The 16,294-nt window shown below is 34.7% G+C and overlaps 1 protein-coding gene across 2 annotated transcripts in view; it reads left to right on the forward strand.

Moving 5' to 3' along the window:
• The window catches only part of LOC150082008 (short coiled-coil protein homolog), a 92,098-nt gene that overhangs the window by 70,670 nt on the left and 5,134 nt on the right, over positions 1 to 16,294 (forward strand). Inside the window, exons 5-6 of one of the 2 annotated variants that reach the window (XM_090379060.1) lie at positions 4,548 to 4,686; positions 12,998 to 14,179. In XM_090379060.1, coding sequence (XP_090235186.1) covers positions 4,548 to 4,686; positions 12,998 to 13,022 — 164 coding nt within the window. In that variant the 3' untranslated portion in view covers positions 13,023 to 14,179. Of the gene's footprint in view, positions 1 to 4,547; positions 4,687 to 12,997; positions 14,180 to 16,294 lie in introns of those variants that run through there. The other variant, XM_090379061.1, reaches the window with a different exon arrangement.

Raw genomic sequence — 16,294 nt, forward strand, 5'->3', positions numbered from 1 at the left:
TGGATTCCGTCAGTGTCGATCCACTGGTGATATTCTGGCTTATGTTACCCATTTATGGACTAATTCAATGGAAAGGTTCAGTGAAACCCAGGTAGTTGCTCTTGACATCTCAAAGGCTTTTGATCGTGTTTGGCATAAAGGTCTTCTAAACAAGCTTCCATCTTATGGTTTGCCAACTGTTTTTAGTAATTGGTTATCCAGTTTTCTCTCTGATCGCTCACTGAGGGTGATGGTAGATGGCTCTCTGTCTTCTAACTTCTCCACTAATGCCGGTGTCCCCCAAGGTTCAGTTCTTTCCCCCACTCTTTTCCTCTTGTATATTAATGACCTTCTTCCATTAACGGGAAATCCTATCCATAGTTTTGCCGATGATAGCACATTGCATTCCACTTTCCATTTTGAGAAACCTTGTCCTGCTCAATCAGCTTCAACTTCTCGAAAATCTGCTACCAATTCCTTAAATGCCGATCTTCAGGTAATTCTCCAGTGGGGCAAAGACAACTTAGTTGATTTCAACCCTTCTAAAACTCAGTCTTGTCTTATATCTCGCAAAAAGGATTCTTCTGCTCCTATGCGTATCTTTAGTGACACTCCGATTTCTAGGCAAAATGATATATCTCTTTTGGGGATTACCCTGACTTCTAATCTCTCTTGGCACAAGCACATTACAAACATTGCTTCCTCTGCATCTAGAAAACTTGGTTTTCTCTTTCGCTCTCGGCGCTACTTTTCTTCCAAACAGCTGCTCACTCTGTATAAATCGCAAATCCGCCCTGCCATGGAATATTGTTCCCACATCTGGGGTGGTGCCCCCAAAACCTCTCTCAAGCTTCTTGATTCCATTCAGAAGAGGGTAGTTAGGTTAATTAATGATACATCTCTAACAGAGTCTCTCCACTCGCTTTCTCATAGACGTACTGTTTCTGCTGCATGCCTCTTCTACAGATACTTCCATGGGCACTGTTCTTCTGAATTGGCTTCTATAATTCCTGCTCTCTCTTTCAAAACAGTCTGAACACGTGCCGCCAACAGCCAACATCCATTTACTGTCCAACTTCAAACCCACAGAACCAACTTTTCGTCTTCCTCATTTATTCATTCAACTGCCGTTTTCTGGAACAACCTTCCTTCATATGTATTTCCTGAAAATTACAATCTACAGAAGTTCAAGTCCAATGTCAAGAAATATCTTCTTTCGTCTTCTCTGTGTTTGGGGTTCACATAAAAAAAAAAAAAAAAAAAAAAAAAAAAAAACCACAAATAAATTACAGTGGAGTGTCAGTTATCCGGAAAATTTATGTCAGACCTCTTCCAGATAGCCAAATTTTCCAGATGATCGAACATAAGGTAAGATTAAATAAATTTAATCTTAATCTAATAAATTAATGTAATTTATTATCTATTATTTTTTTAGGTTAGGTCAAGGTTAGTGGTCAAGATGTTGATAAAGAAAGTTTTTGGTAAATTGCACAGATTCTTAACTGTTTCTGTGGTGTAGATCCTGAGATATTAATTCCATCATATAGAAAGCACATTAAAATTCGTTATAGTTGAATACAGTTTGGTTCAAGCTTATATTGCATTTAATTTAAAATAACTGTAGATGTAAGCATTATCCCCTTAAACATGAAATGGCCAAATTATACTTTTTCTAATCTTATTACATCCATTATCACTGAAGGCTGTGTGGTCATATGGTAGTGTATGTGAACACAAACATGCTTGTTCAAAACAGTATGTCACCATGAAAACTGCAAAGCCTGTTAATTCAGTGTCAAATAATGAAGTTGTGAACACTACATGATGATAGTGGTTAACAAATTTCACTTGCTACTTGATAGCTATAGAAAGTGCCTTTTATACTCTGCTATGGATGTAGAAGAGTATAAAAGGCAACTCTCATATATATAGTTAGTAACTCTTAAGAAACTACGATGGTAGTGTGATAGGCATCATTTGCTCTATCTCATATTGTGCTCTTACTTCACAACAAGTTGCCATTATATTGCATTACCTCGAATAAGTAACACTTCACTAATAGAGAAGATTATTGTTACTTATTCTCAGGGAGTACCCACCCAGACAGCACCATTTCAAAGATATTAGCCTATCATCGGTGGGTGGGCAGGTACCCTGGTATTGCAGACATGACAACCCAGTTGTGAAGATAAACACACAATATGAGAGATGCCAAAAGGTTTATATGATAATATTTAAAATTAACTATATGCAACAAGGCATAATACTTTGAGTTAAGAGTTTAATATCTATATAATATCGGTATAGATACACCATAGATAACTCTTAAGTACCTGCGATGGTAGTGTGGTAGGCATCATTTGCTCTATCTCATATTGTGCTTTTCCTTCACAATGAGTTGCCATGGTATTGCACTACCTTGAATAAGTAACGCTTCACTAATAGAGAAGACTATTGTTACTTATTCTCAGTAAGTACCACTACATAGACAGCACTATTTCAAAGCTATCATGTCTGCAATACCAGGGTACCCGCCCATCCACCTTTAGATCTTCTTCTGAACTCGAGATGGAATTGGATGAGGATTATATCTCACCGATAATAAAGCCTATAAAATGCTCAAAGAATTGGAATATAAAATGAACTGTTGGTACTGACAGGTACTAATGTGTTCCAAGGCTAATTCTATGGTGTGCGGCTCTGCAGTAAATATGCTGCATTCAGGGAAAATCTGCTCAGATACAGCAATGTCCGAAAAGACAGCAGCAGATCCTACATATGATTTCAGCTGAACATTCTGGTTTCATCAAAATCAGAATGTTCAGCTTGGTGTGCTGAATAGAGCTACAGGCAATGGAGCAATGTTCCCTCTAATTTTTTTTACAGCTGCATGGACCTGACACTGCTCTGAACAGAAAATTTTTACATGACCTGATGTCTGCATGGCACTTTAAAAGTTTTCGGTAATATACATAAGAATATTTACAATAAAAACTGAAAACTTCATATTTTGTATTTTATTTATTAATTGAATAGTACAATAAAAATCAGCACAACAAAGAAAATTATTTCACGTTTTGAGAACTTTTTCTCATCTGTCCTTATTAAAAATCCAATGACTATAAACACTATCTAGATTAATTTCGCACTGAGATGAAAGATAAATCTTAATCATCATCAGATCATCCAGATGTTCAACTTCCAGTCTGTTTCTAGATTTACATTTGATGGAATTCATAATGCTGAATCCACATTCACATTCAGCACTAGAAGCTTGAAATGTTCCACAGATGTCAACAAGAATTGACAGTTCTTCAAATTCTTTGTTTCTGAGCATGTAGTTCAACATATCAGTGAACAACTTAATTGAACCACTCTTAACCTTCTCAGAAACGACAAATTTCAAATCACAGTACTGATGCAATATCATTGTGGCAATGCTTTCATTTATTGTAATGGCAGCTGAGTATTTTTTTTTTATTAGCTGTTTAATATTCTCTTCTCCAAATTCAAAATTGGTTGCATTTGCCATAGCAATTGGGTCAAAAGCTTCCCATTCTCTTAATTAATCATCAGGAAATCTATGTCCAAGTAATTATACACACGTTTAACGAACTGGAATTTGATAGGCGTAGTATCAATGTCAGAACTTAGAGATGAAAGCAAATCTTTTACTTTGTCACTCCAATAAACAGTATGGCCAAGGTACTGTGACCTTATCTTGTTAATTTTTGCTTTTGCATACTGCAGTCCTTCAATTGTATTCAAACAACTTTTCTGAAGGAATTTACAGAGAGATGCCAGATCTTCTAAAACATCGTTAAGAACAGTTAATACTACTTGATATTGTGGATTTGTGAAAACTTTCAGGCAGTAGTCACTGGTTGGATCATTACATTCATTAACTTGCTCTTTAGAGTACTGGATTAAAACTTCGTAATTTCTCATTAAAGCAGTTACGGCAAAATGCCTTGACAGCCATCTCACTTGTTCGATTTTATTAGTGAAGCATTACTTATTCGAGTAGTGCAATACCATGGCAACTCGTTGTGAAGGAAAAGCATAATATGAAATAGAGCAAATGATGCCTACCACACTACCATTGCAGGTACTTAAGAGTTATCTATGGTGTATCTACACCAATATTATATAGATATTAAACTCTTAACTCTTAAAGTATTACGCATTTAGTTAATTTTAAATAGTTAGTATACGTACAGACTCCTCCCACTCTATGCTCATCCTTGATAAATAATGTTCAGAAAACTAACTTCTACTACTAGATTTTTGGGCATTATTTGGAACAAAGTCATAATTACACCTTTTATGTGCATTCTTTGTTTGAAATTAATTTCTTAAGGAATCATTGTGTTTGTTTTGCATATATATTTTAAAGTTGAAATAAAATAAAACTAGTATTAGTTACAAGAAGGAAGGGGAACTGTTTTATGTTACATTCTGTAAATCTTTGAATTAGTTATTCTTATTAAGGCTGCTTCATATTTATATATATATATATATATATATATATATATATATATATATCTATTATTAATATGTAATTATAGATTTATCTCAGAGAGTGGACAGTGTTAAAGAGGAAAATCTGAAACTGAAGTCTGAGAACCAAGTGTTAGGCCAGTACATTGAAAATCTGATGTCAGCTTCAAGTGTCTTTCAATCTACTTCACCCAAAGCCAAAAAGAAGTAAGTTTTCAGTGCTTTCTGTTAAGTAAATGTATTTGTATATGAGACATGATTAAATATTCGAAATTGTAACTTTTTACTTATAAGTGAAAAATTAGTAGACCAGCAGTGTGCAAACTATGAGATGTTTTCCCACTTCTTTTGATTCTCGGGAGTAGGGGTAGCAGATCAAGATTCATTGAATTAGAGTTCTGGCTTTCTAAAAATGGGGATAAAAAAAAAAGGGAGAGAAATGATGAATACAGAATTAAGGGAGGGAGCCAGGGGTGGGCCATCTCGAGGGTGCAAGGGGTGCACTGCACCTGAGTGGTAACAATCAAGGGGCACCTGAAACTTTGCACATATGAAGAAAATTTTAAAGGGGGTGCCACATACTCTAGGAACTTCCTTGATGGGAGGCAGTCTTTGGACCAAGGAAGTAGTCAAGATTTTAAGGAAAAAACATTGCAGGCAAGTCACACAGAGGTTTATCTAGATTATAGAGGATGGGAATTTTCATGGCACTGATTTACTTCAGGACATGAGAATAACAATCAAAGCATGATACTTTTTACTAAAAACACAATTGCAATTGTTTCAGGTTAGCTGAATTTCCAGTAATTTCCAGTGTTGTTAGAATGCTTTGGCATAACGGGAACAGTTATGTCAAAAGCATAACTTTTTGATGATTTTTTAAATGTCGACAATGATATTTAAATTAATAGATTGTTTAACTGATGCAAAGGTAGTTTCCAGCTATAGACACAAGAATAACAAGAGGGTAAAATGGTAGAATATTAGCATTAGCACTAGTTGAGGCATATGATGCAAGAAAGTAAGCTTAAATAGCATCAGCCAAAAAAAAAAAAAAAAAGCTCCCCCACCTTCACTCTAGAGTTTGTCTAGTTGTGCTTTAAATGTATTTAAGCTATCAACTTCTACAACAACAGATGGAAGTCTGTTCTAGCAATCAACTACCCGGCAGCTAAAGGCAAACTTACACACATCTATTCTACAACTGTCTTTCTTTGATTTGAATCTATGCTTCCTCAGGTTCTTAATCTGAGTAAGTGGAAGTATCCCATCAGCATTGAGCCTGCTCAAACTATTCAAGGCCTTGTACACCTCAATCAGATTACCTTGCAGGTGCCTAATCTCCAGATGCTGCAATTTTCAGAACATAAGCCTCTCTTGGTAAGAGAGGCTTAAGTTCTTTGTTCCTCTCACCAATTGCCCTTCTCTGTACTCGTCCTAGCAACTCCACATCCTTCCTAAAATGAGGCCTCCAAACCTGTATACAGTACTCAAGGTGTGGCCTGACCATTGCCTTATACAAGGGAATAATCACCTCCTTGTTTCTACTAGCAAAATTCCTATATATCATTGACAAAACTCCACGACTTGCACTGCAGCCTGTCTGCACTGCTCAGAGAACTTCATATCTGACTGCACAATTACCCTCAGGTAATTGTGCAGTCAGATATGAAGTCAGCAGTGTCCATTCTCCACCTCCATGAGTTTAGTACCACACAGTTGGTACATTTCTCTTGGGTTACTGCTACCCATATGCAGTACTTTGCATTTGCCTACGTTAAACTTTAGTTGCCACTTCTCAGTTCATCTTCCAAACTATTCTAGATCCTGTTGAAGTAGCATACTGTCTTTACTGTCATTAATAACTCTGCCAACCTTTGTATCGTCTGCAAACTTGGACATTAAGCCTGATATACCTTCATCAATATCATTTATAAATACACAAAACAACAATGGGCCCAGCACCGAACCTTGGGGGACTCCACTAATAACATTAGTCCACTGGTGCCTCCGTAGCCAGGTGAGCAGGAGCAGCAGTGTGTAGCACACGCTTCTTGATTAGACCGGGGTTCGAGCCCGTGACCACCAAATACAGAGGAGGCGGAAAGGTCAGGGAATAACCACTGCATATCCCTGGAGCAGTATGGCCTTAGTTGCTAATGCTCCTAAAAACCAAATAACATTAGTCCAAGTAGAGCAGTGTCCATTTATTACCACTCTCTGCTGTCTCCCACTCAACCATCCCTTTATCCATTGCAGCAACTTGCCCTTAATGCCACACTGCTCCAATTTGTAAAGCAGTCTTCCATGTGCAACAGTATCAAAAGCTTTCCTGAAATCCAAGTATATGATATCAAAATTATTTTTAGCATCCAGTTTCTTTGTGACCACATTGTAGTATCCAATCAAATTGGTCAGACAGGACTTCCACTTAACAAACCCATGCTGAACTATTACTGCAGTCTTGTCTAGGTGATCCTGCATCACTTCTTTAACCAGTGACTCCATTATTTTCCCCATAACAAAAGTTAAACTAACAGGTCTATAATTATTTGTCACCCTTTGTGAATTGGGGATACATTTGCACATCTCCAGTCTATGCTGTCCGAGTCTAAGGATGCTGTCATAATTATAGCTAAGGGTTTGCTAACTTCCCTCGCTGCCTCCTTCAGTATAACTGGATAGATTCCATCTGCTCCAGGTGACTATTTTATGTTTAACTTCAACAATTTCTTCTCCACTTTGCTCTCCGTTATTACAAAATCATTTAGCTCCCTGTTAGAGTTTACTAGACTTCTGTCCTCCCCTTCCTTACAGAATTCCTTCAAATAGGCCTCTGGGGTTGGGAATATTCATATTCACAATAACTGTAAAATCCTACACCAACCGTTATTAAATAAATTAGCATTGTGTTGTATTAAAATAATAATGATACAAATAAAATGAAATAAATAGAATGATATAATTACACTGGATAAAACTGATAAAAAGGTAACTGTCTGTACGATATAATATGGAATTTTTAAAATATAATAAAATAAATTTCAATAAACAATGTAGATAAAACAAAGGATAATAAAAGTGCTAAAATACCAAAGCTTTCAGAGGCGTCCGCCTCCCTTTTCAACAGTGAAGCTTATCTCGCATGGCACATCCTTAAATATCAACAGGCTCACGGTTCACAGCACTTGTTTCTACAGGAGCATAGGCAGTATTCTCCCCATGTGCACTGGAACCAGAAATGGCTTGGGAGCGTGCCAGGCAGAACTCCACATCCTGTCCAAGAACCACAACCTCAAAGAGGGGATGAATGTGGATTCCCCTGTCTCTATTAATGGTATTGCTCTCAGAGGAGAAAATCCTTAAGCTCTGGAGTCATTTGCAGTCCCAAAATCTATGTGCCCGGTCGACGGTAACAGCTTCGTCTGGAAAGATTTGATGGTGCTCCTCCCAAAAATGTTCTGCCACAGCAGACCTCCCATAATCTGCGGTCTTTATTGCATTCATATGCTCCCCCAGACGATCTTTAAACCGTCATTTTGTTTCACCAACATAACATTCCCCACATGTGTATGAGATAACATTCTCCACAATCTGGGCATCTTATGTTGGTGAAACAAAATGTCGGTTTAAAGATCGTCTGGGGAGCATATGAATGCGATAAAGACAGCGGATTATAGGAGGTCTGTTGTGGCAGAACATTTTTGGCAGGAGCACCATCAAATCTCTCCAGACAAAGCTGTTATTGTCGACCGGACACAGATTTTGGGATCACAAATGGTTCAAGAGCTTGAGGATTTGCTCCTCTGAGAGCAATACCATTAATAGAGATGGGAATCCACATTCATCCCCTCTTCGAGGCTGTCATCCTTGAACGGGATGAGTGGTTCTGCCTGGCACACTCCTGAGCCATTTCTGGTTCCAGTGCACATGGGGAGAATACTACCCATGCTCCTGTAGAAACACATGCTGTGAACCATGAGCCTGCTGATATTTAAGGATGTGCCATACAATAAGTTTCACTGTTGAAAAAGGAAGTGGATGCCTCTTAATGCTTCTGTATTTTAGTGCTTTTATTATCCTGTGTTTTATCTACATTGTTTATTGTAATTTATTTTATTGTATTTTAAAAATTTCATATTGCATTGTACAGACAGTTACCTTTTTATCAGTTTTATCCAGTGTAATTATATCATTCTATTTATTTCATTTTATTTGTATCATTATTTTAACACAACACAACACTAATCTATTTAATAACGGTTGGTGTAGGATTGTACAGTTATTGTGAATACTTACAGAATTCGTCATAGAATGTAGATGCAAAATACTCATTCAGTTTGTCAGCTATTTGAGCAGGATAGCTGAGAAACACCATCAACATCAAGTGGACCAATCTGATTCATACCCTTCCTTCTAGAGTTTACATAATTATGTATGTCATCCTCAGGGAACAACTTGTTAGTTACAACTTGAACAGTAGTATTCCAGTCCACTGTCTCAACATTATCAACTGTTACAGTGTTAAAAATATTATTAGGAGATATGTTATTCCTCAAAATCTTATAAACAAGATCCCATGGGTCTGAGTTGCCTACAAGAAGCTGTTTTAGATTCAAAAATCTTTTTATGATATAATCTTTTTTTTAACTTTATATAATTCCTTAAAGTATGCAGCTTTATATCTCCCCCAGCTTCTATACCTCTAATAAAATTTCCTTGCATTAAAAACTTCTTTCCTTAAGGATGACAATTCTTCAGACCACAAGGGTATTTGCTTATTAACCCTAATTCTCTTCCTAGTAGCATAACTTAAATGGTTTTAAAAGAGTATTCTACCTATGCATGGAGTATTCTGAAGCATTCAATAAATTCAGTTCTGTTAACTTATTATCGCTAAAAGCCATAGACAGTAACTCTTTTAATTTTCTTCCAGTTAACCTTTATTTAAAAAACCTTACAAATTCATCCATGTGAATTTCATTACTTTAAATAAAATTCTGTAAATTAATATTAAATAATAATGACCTATGATTACTACAAGTACAACTATCATCTACATACCAGTTAAAAATTCTCTTAACCAAACCCTCAGAAACTATAGTAACATCAATGTTTGAGGTTCCACGTGTGTTATCAAATGTGGCAGATTGACCACAACTGTTAACAACACAAAAGTCATTAGCAATGATAAAGTCGTACAGAAAAACACCCCTAGTGTCCAAAGTAGTGCTATTCCACAAATATGACTTGGCATTTGCATCCACATAGAAAATTATATTTGAATAGTCTGCACATTTTCCATATAATTCAATGATAGTTGTATGTCATTATTAGGACCCTATATAAGGAATATATTAGGGTCCTTATATTTAATATAAGGATCCTAAGTAAAATGAAATCATAGGTGTTGTAATATGAATACATACCCCTTCGACTGTACATTAACTGGATAATACAGTTACATTAAGATTACTATTCAGAAGCCGCCTTTGGCTTTCCATTATCAGCTTGAACCACATATGAAGTAACTGAGAAACCTGCAATCTTATGCTTCCCCCTACACTTTAATGACATTATCAACAGTCTAACTACTCCACCATCATTTAAGTTTACAGAAATATCCATAATTTTCTCTTAACCTAGCAATCTCGATGGCTCTAAAATATTCAGAATAATGAGCATCACATATAGAATGATTACTATTGTTCCCTCTTCACTTGCAATTAGCACACCTCGGTTGTTGATCTTTATGCAGGCAATCTGTAAACAAGTGCCCTCTCTCTCAGCACAGTGTCCATACATAATCATATAGAAGGAATTAATGTGTCACCACCTGTCAGAAGGTAGTGGCTATACTATTATATTTATTAAAAGTCTTCCAGCTGCAACAGAAATAAATTTTTCTGCAATGAATCGTATTCAGGAGATTGTGGAACAGGAGTCAGTGGGGGGAAAAAACCATGCCCTTCTTCCTGAATGCAGTAAAGTCTTGACTTAATGGACTATTTTGAGATTAATGAGGATTATCTGGTTATTTGTTAAATTTTAAAGAAATGTATATAGTCACTGAAGTTATGTACAGTTTATAATCACTGAAACTAGCAATTTTAAGGATTATAAACTGTTTTGTGAAATAAAAAAGCATTAAATATTGTAAAACTGTATTTTACTGATGTGTCATATAGTGGCAGTGGAAACTTTGACTAAAGCTTATTAAGTGTCTGACTCGCCTCACTGGAGTTATGCATGACATCCCTACTGATGTCTGATATGCTCATCAGGTTGATAGAAGGTGATGGTGAGTAAAATCCTCACACTCCTTGGCACTTTCTTTTATTGCAAAAATATTTTAACTGATGTAAAATGCCATCAGATTCAGATAGTTATGCCATCAGATCAGGTATAGATGAAAAGCCTTATTAACTGAATGCTGGCTCTTATTTCTGATGTCCATCAAATTGAGGTTGTGAAAGTGAGGATTTACTGTATTTTAATTACAGTGGAAGTGTATGTTTATGTTTACATTTTTGATACAGTTCACTGGTTATAATTTTTTTTTTTAAATTTTAGTTAATATTTGAGTGTTAAAAGTAATGTATCACTAATTTCTACTATATTTTTGCAATTTTGTTTATGCAGAAAATTAGTTTAAATAGAAAAGCAGTGAAATTTGTAAAGTTGAATTTTTGATTACTGTTTTTCATCTCCCTTTTAACTTCAAGTTATTGTGAATCCACCATATTTTGTAAAAGATTAATGTGTTTACAATCTTATACTTAGATTTCAGTGACAATTTTGATATATGAAGCAGCTATATAGTAAGTTTAAGGAAATTATAATGAACCACCTGAATAGCTAAAAATAAGCAATCTTAAAATGCTAATTCAAAAGTAACAGTTTCTGGAATATTCTCCATAATTCTCTGAAAACTTTATAAAATCATACAAACTACAGAAAATCCAAATAACTCTGTATTAATATCTAATCTAGTCATGCATAGAATTGTGGCCATTTTCAAGGAAATTTTGAAGACAGGAATATTATATTCCATATATATTCCAATATATTATTGGAATTGGCTAATACAAGGCGTTTCGTGGAATTTGTCACATTTTAAAATGAATGATTTACTGAACAGTTAATTTTCATCAGGTTTTGTTTCAAATTAGGGAAAAGTTCAATAGGAACCCACAAAAAGTGAAAAACAACTTTTGGAGTTTCAAAGACTTTGTGATTCACAGAGTGTAAAGAGGGCTGGTTGTCCGTTGAATTTGATCTTCACTCTCGCCACCTCTTCAGCTCCAAAAACCAGTGATTCAGTTGATTGTATTTTTGATTTGATCAAGAGTGATATGTTTTAACACAAGAGTTTAGAAATTTTGAGCTAAATTTCCTCATTTCCTCACTAATGATTATGGAGAGCAGCGAGTTCTTGCATGTCACACACATTTTAAAATAAGTTTATTTATCTTTGTAAATGTACTGCTGCTGACCCAAACTTCATGTCTTTCTTTGTTACTGGTGCGAATTGTGGGTGTACAGCTATGAGCCAGAAACGAAGGCCTTGTCCTCTCAATGGAAGATTGTCTTCTCCAAGGCCCAAAAAGCAGAACGGTCTCAATAAAATGTGAGTATACTTAGTGTATTTCTTGACTACTCACAGGGCATTGTTCATTATAAATTTGTTCCATGTGGTCATATGGTGAACCAGTAATACCACAAAACAGTTGTACAGTGATTGCACAGTGCTGTTTGAAGTAAGCAACTGTAAAAGTAGACTTTGGAGAATTGGATCTTACATTGTGATAACTTCCCTGCACCGTTGACACTCCATTCAGGAATTTCTTGTGAAATACTCCATCAGTGTAGTTCCACATCTGCCATACTAATCGTATTTATCTCCTTGTGGTTGTTTTTTGTTTCCCAAGCTTAAAGTCCTCTTGAAAGATCACAGATTTGCAACAATTGAGGAGGTTATTCAGGGCTGCCTTCAGAAGTTGCAGAAGTTTTGGAACCAGTGCATGCCGTGTCAAAGAGACTACTTCAGAGGAGATCTAGCCGAATATTTGGCAAGTTTTGTCACATTCTAAATATTAGTTCAGTCTCTGAACTTTTTTACCATACCTTGTATTTTAATATAAACAGAGAAATGAAAAACTCAAGGGATAATACTGAGTTGACCACAGTTCTAGCCAACATGATTAGTAAATATGGTGAAGTTCTACTCTCTATATCTTGTAAGATTTTCTGACCCCATTTGGCAGTATCACAGTATAATTTTTATTTTAATGTAAATGTGTTTTATATATTGTTCCATTTTTTGTAATTACAGAGTGAAGATAGTTTGAGTATCCTGGGTGTAAGATGCTTTTTCTTCCCCATCATACAGTTTAATGTTTCTCTTATTTATATCAGTGCAATGATATAAACATAACTTCTTTATGATTATATGTTAATTGAATTTTTTTTTTAATTAGTGCATCTGTAAATATCATATATGACATTAATTTTTCAGGGGTTCCACTAAAGGAAAGAAATAAAAGAGTTTTGCGGTGCTCTCTCCCTTGCTAAAGTCACGTGAAGATCAAGTGTCATTTTGCATTGCGGTGATAGTCTACATGTGTACATAGTATTATATCTTTGTTTGTGGCATATATGACTTTTGCTGGCTCTATACAAAAAAGAAGCAAAATAGGACTATAGCACATATAACACATGTTGTAGTTGAAGGATTTATTCATAGTTATGTTCATAGCTTTAAGTTCATTTAGTATAAAGCCAGTAATCCAAATGTTATCTGAAATAATTAAATATTTTGAAACTTATAGAGCTTCTTTATATTTTGTAAGGAAATATCAGGCATTGTCATTACATATCATTATGATATGTAATGTGCATTCATACCTCCAATCAGATTCCGTTAGAAAAGAATATTCAGTTATAACTGCTTTTTTTCAATCATCAGGCATAAACATTATAGTGAACTGTTCTTGGCCAGCATTAGCAATATTTCAGGTTGTTTAATTATTCGGGCTATAACGTAGAACCTTATTTGATACTAGGTTCAGAACTTGGATTGGGCTATTCTGTCTGGTATTGAAAAAGAGTTTTAACTCAGCCAAGTTAGGTAAAAAAAACCATGTTTGTACCCTGTACACACAAAAGATTTTTTATGTGAAAACATCTTTGACGAAAATCAGAACTGTTCTAAAATCGAACAGCCAGAACTGAAGGTATGAACGATGTAACGGTTTGTGCTCATGCCTGCTACTTATTCTACCAAATCAGCATTAGTGACTGCATTAGCATCGTTTAGGAAATTATGTAATTTGCATCATTTCCATGACAAATTGGTTTTATTTCGGTCCGAAATTTAGTAGGTGCCACCAAAGATGTTTTCACATCAAAAATAGTATAAACAAGCACACTCTTATCTGTTTTCAGAAATTCAACACCACATCGTGATTATGCATTAAAGTGGTAGAGTAGTTTGCACAAAAATGTATTCCATCACAATTTGGGAGACTATGCAGTTTGGAAGACAACTTACAGTTAAGATTTTAGGAATAATCTCATCCATATTCAGATTGTGCTTCCTCTATTACAGTGCCTTTCCAGAATTAATTTTCAATGTGATTCCCAGTTGTGATTTATGACTTTTTGAGTAAACTGAAAGTCAATATTATTAATTAGTTCATTCAGAGAATATAAACATCCAGAAGTAATTATTTTACATTAACCTGTTGGATTATTGACAGATTAAAGGTAACATATCTAAATGCCAAATTGAATGAGCAATTTTTAGGATATCACATAGAATATTTAGTTTGTTATTTTACCCTTCTTGGATTTATAGACCACTTCAGAGTTTGAGTAACTAAACTGGTAAAATTGCAAATTTTGTAAAGCAAGTAGATAACTTTTTTTGCTTTGTGAATGTTTGCTAAAAATTGGGGCAAAAAAGTTAATTACAACCTTTTTGATGTAATCTTTTTAAATCATGATCAGCTAATTGGCTAGATGAAACATGTAAAGAATGTGCAATTACATGCATTTCACATTGATTAAATAAAATAATTAGGTATTTCAGTTGATGCTGTTCCCAGCCATTATAAACAAAATTATGCGATGCGACATATGCACAAAAAAAAACAAAAAAGCAGATTCTGCAGTTGAAATTAATGTGGACTCGGGAGTTGGCATGTAGACTGGCAGCATGTTTGAAATCTAAGATAAAAATTTCGTTAAGAGGAAGTATCCTTATGCTGAGGCTCATAATTTTCAAAATGGTCCTTACTACTTCTGCAAATGCCTGCATATGTGTTTGTTTTACATGTGTTTACTCCCTATACCGTCTCTGTATATGTTTATTATACACTTTGCATTAGAAGAATATGCTCATTTATTTACATATTGTCCTACTTATCAATTACATGCTGCTATCTGTGTCTTCGTTTATTTTTCATTTATTTACATGCTGCTATCTGTGTCTTCGTTTATGCTCATTTATTTACATATTGTCCTACTTATCAATTACATGCTGCTATCTGTGTCTTCGTTTTTGTCTTAAATTAACTTTTGGTTTTAGTTTTGTTATTAGTATCTTTCATCTTGAAAATTGGAGTATATGTGCAGTCACCTTTGACCTCATTTTTCTCAGCAGTTTTCGAGAATGTAGTCTACCCAAATCAAAATTAAAGAAATTCTGTGAAATTCTGATCTAGGAATTGATGAGACTGAATCAAGTGATAAGAGAAATAATATAGGATATTGGTGTATCACAAAAAAGTGATGGCAATTTAGCATATAATGAAAAACCTAGAAAAAGACTGAAACTTCGAAAGGACACCATATCTACTGATTTCAAATGGAAGTAGAAGGTAATTTCAAGAGAGATTTTTGATTTTGACAGTAATCTTAGTAATGTTCTAACTAATGTAGGAGTATAATGTAAATCTACAGAGATTGAAAATCTTAAAAGCATTCTGAATAACAAAGTTATTGTTATAGCTATAGAAACTAATAGTATTTTTAACAGTGTTCAAGTGAAGATAATATTTGTGAGAAATCAAAATTGCACAAATGGAATAACACTATAGTTGCCAAACTGTTTACATTTTTTATAGTAATGGTGTTAATAGAGAGGGTTGTTAAAAACAGAAAACAGGCTGAAGGATTAGGTCAGCAGATCCATTGGCTATAACGTCATTTTCTGGAAATTTTTTTTCGCAAAATCAGTTTCTATTAAGGCTCTGCTTGTTGTTTATTGTTGCTGCTTCTTGACAATAATAGAAAAGAAGATGTAGATAGCTTTTTTAAAATTGATAATTATGTCAAAATTTAAAATGAATTATAAATAATTGCAGATTTTTAAAGTGATTTGAATTTCAAGTCTTCAAAACCTGTACCTTGATGGCATTATGGTGTGAAAAGGAAGATTGAATTTTATGCAGTATATTCCTTCAAAGCACCATCATTTTGGCACTAAATTTTTTTTTTGTATGATCATTAGATTGAATGTATTGAATGTACAGAAATTTAGCATTATGTGGGTATGAGATTGCATTACTGGAAAATGTGCCTACGTCTTGTTTTTTTTTTAGTATGCATGTGTATATTCATTTCATAAATGATGCTAACATTTTGATCACCAATACTGGAGAGACTAGTTCAAAAAGAGAACTTAGCACTTTTTTCTTCATTGTGCCCACGTCACTCACACAGTTTGTTGACAAAGACTGGAAGAAGCGCCAGTTGGAATGTTCTTTGAGATTTAATTAATATGAAGTGCATGTAGTTAAGCATTCCTTTT

The sequence above is a fragment of the Mastigoproctus giganteus genome, chromosome 8 (assembly GCF_048544385.1).
Source record: "Mastigoproctus giganteus isolate SK-2022 chromosome 8, ASM4854438v1, whole genome shotgun sequence".
Taxonomy (NCBI): domain Eukaryota; kingdom Metazoa; phylum Arthropoda; class Arachnida; order Uropygi; family Thelyphonidae; genus Mastigoproctus; species Mastigoproctus giganteus.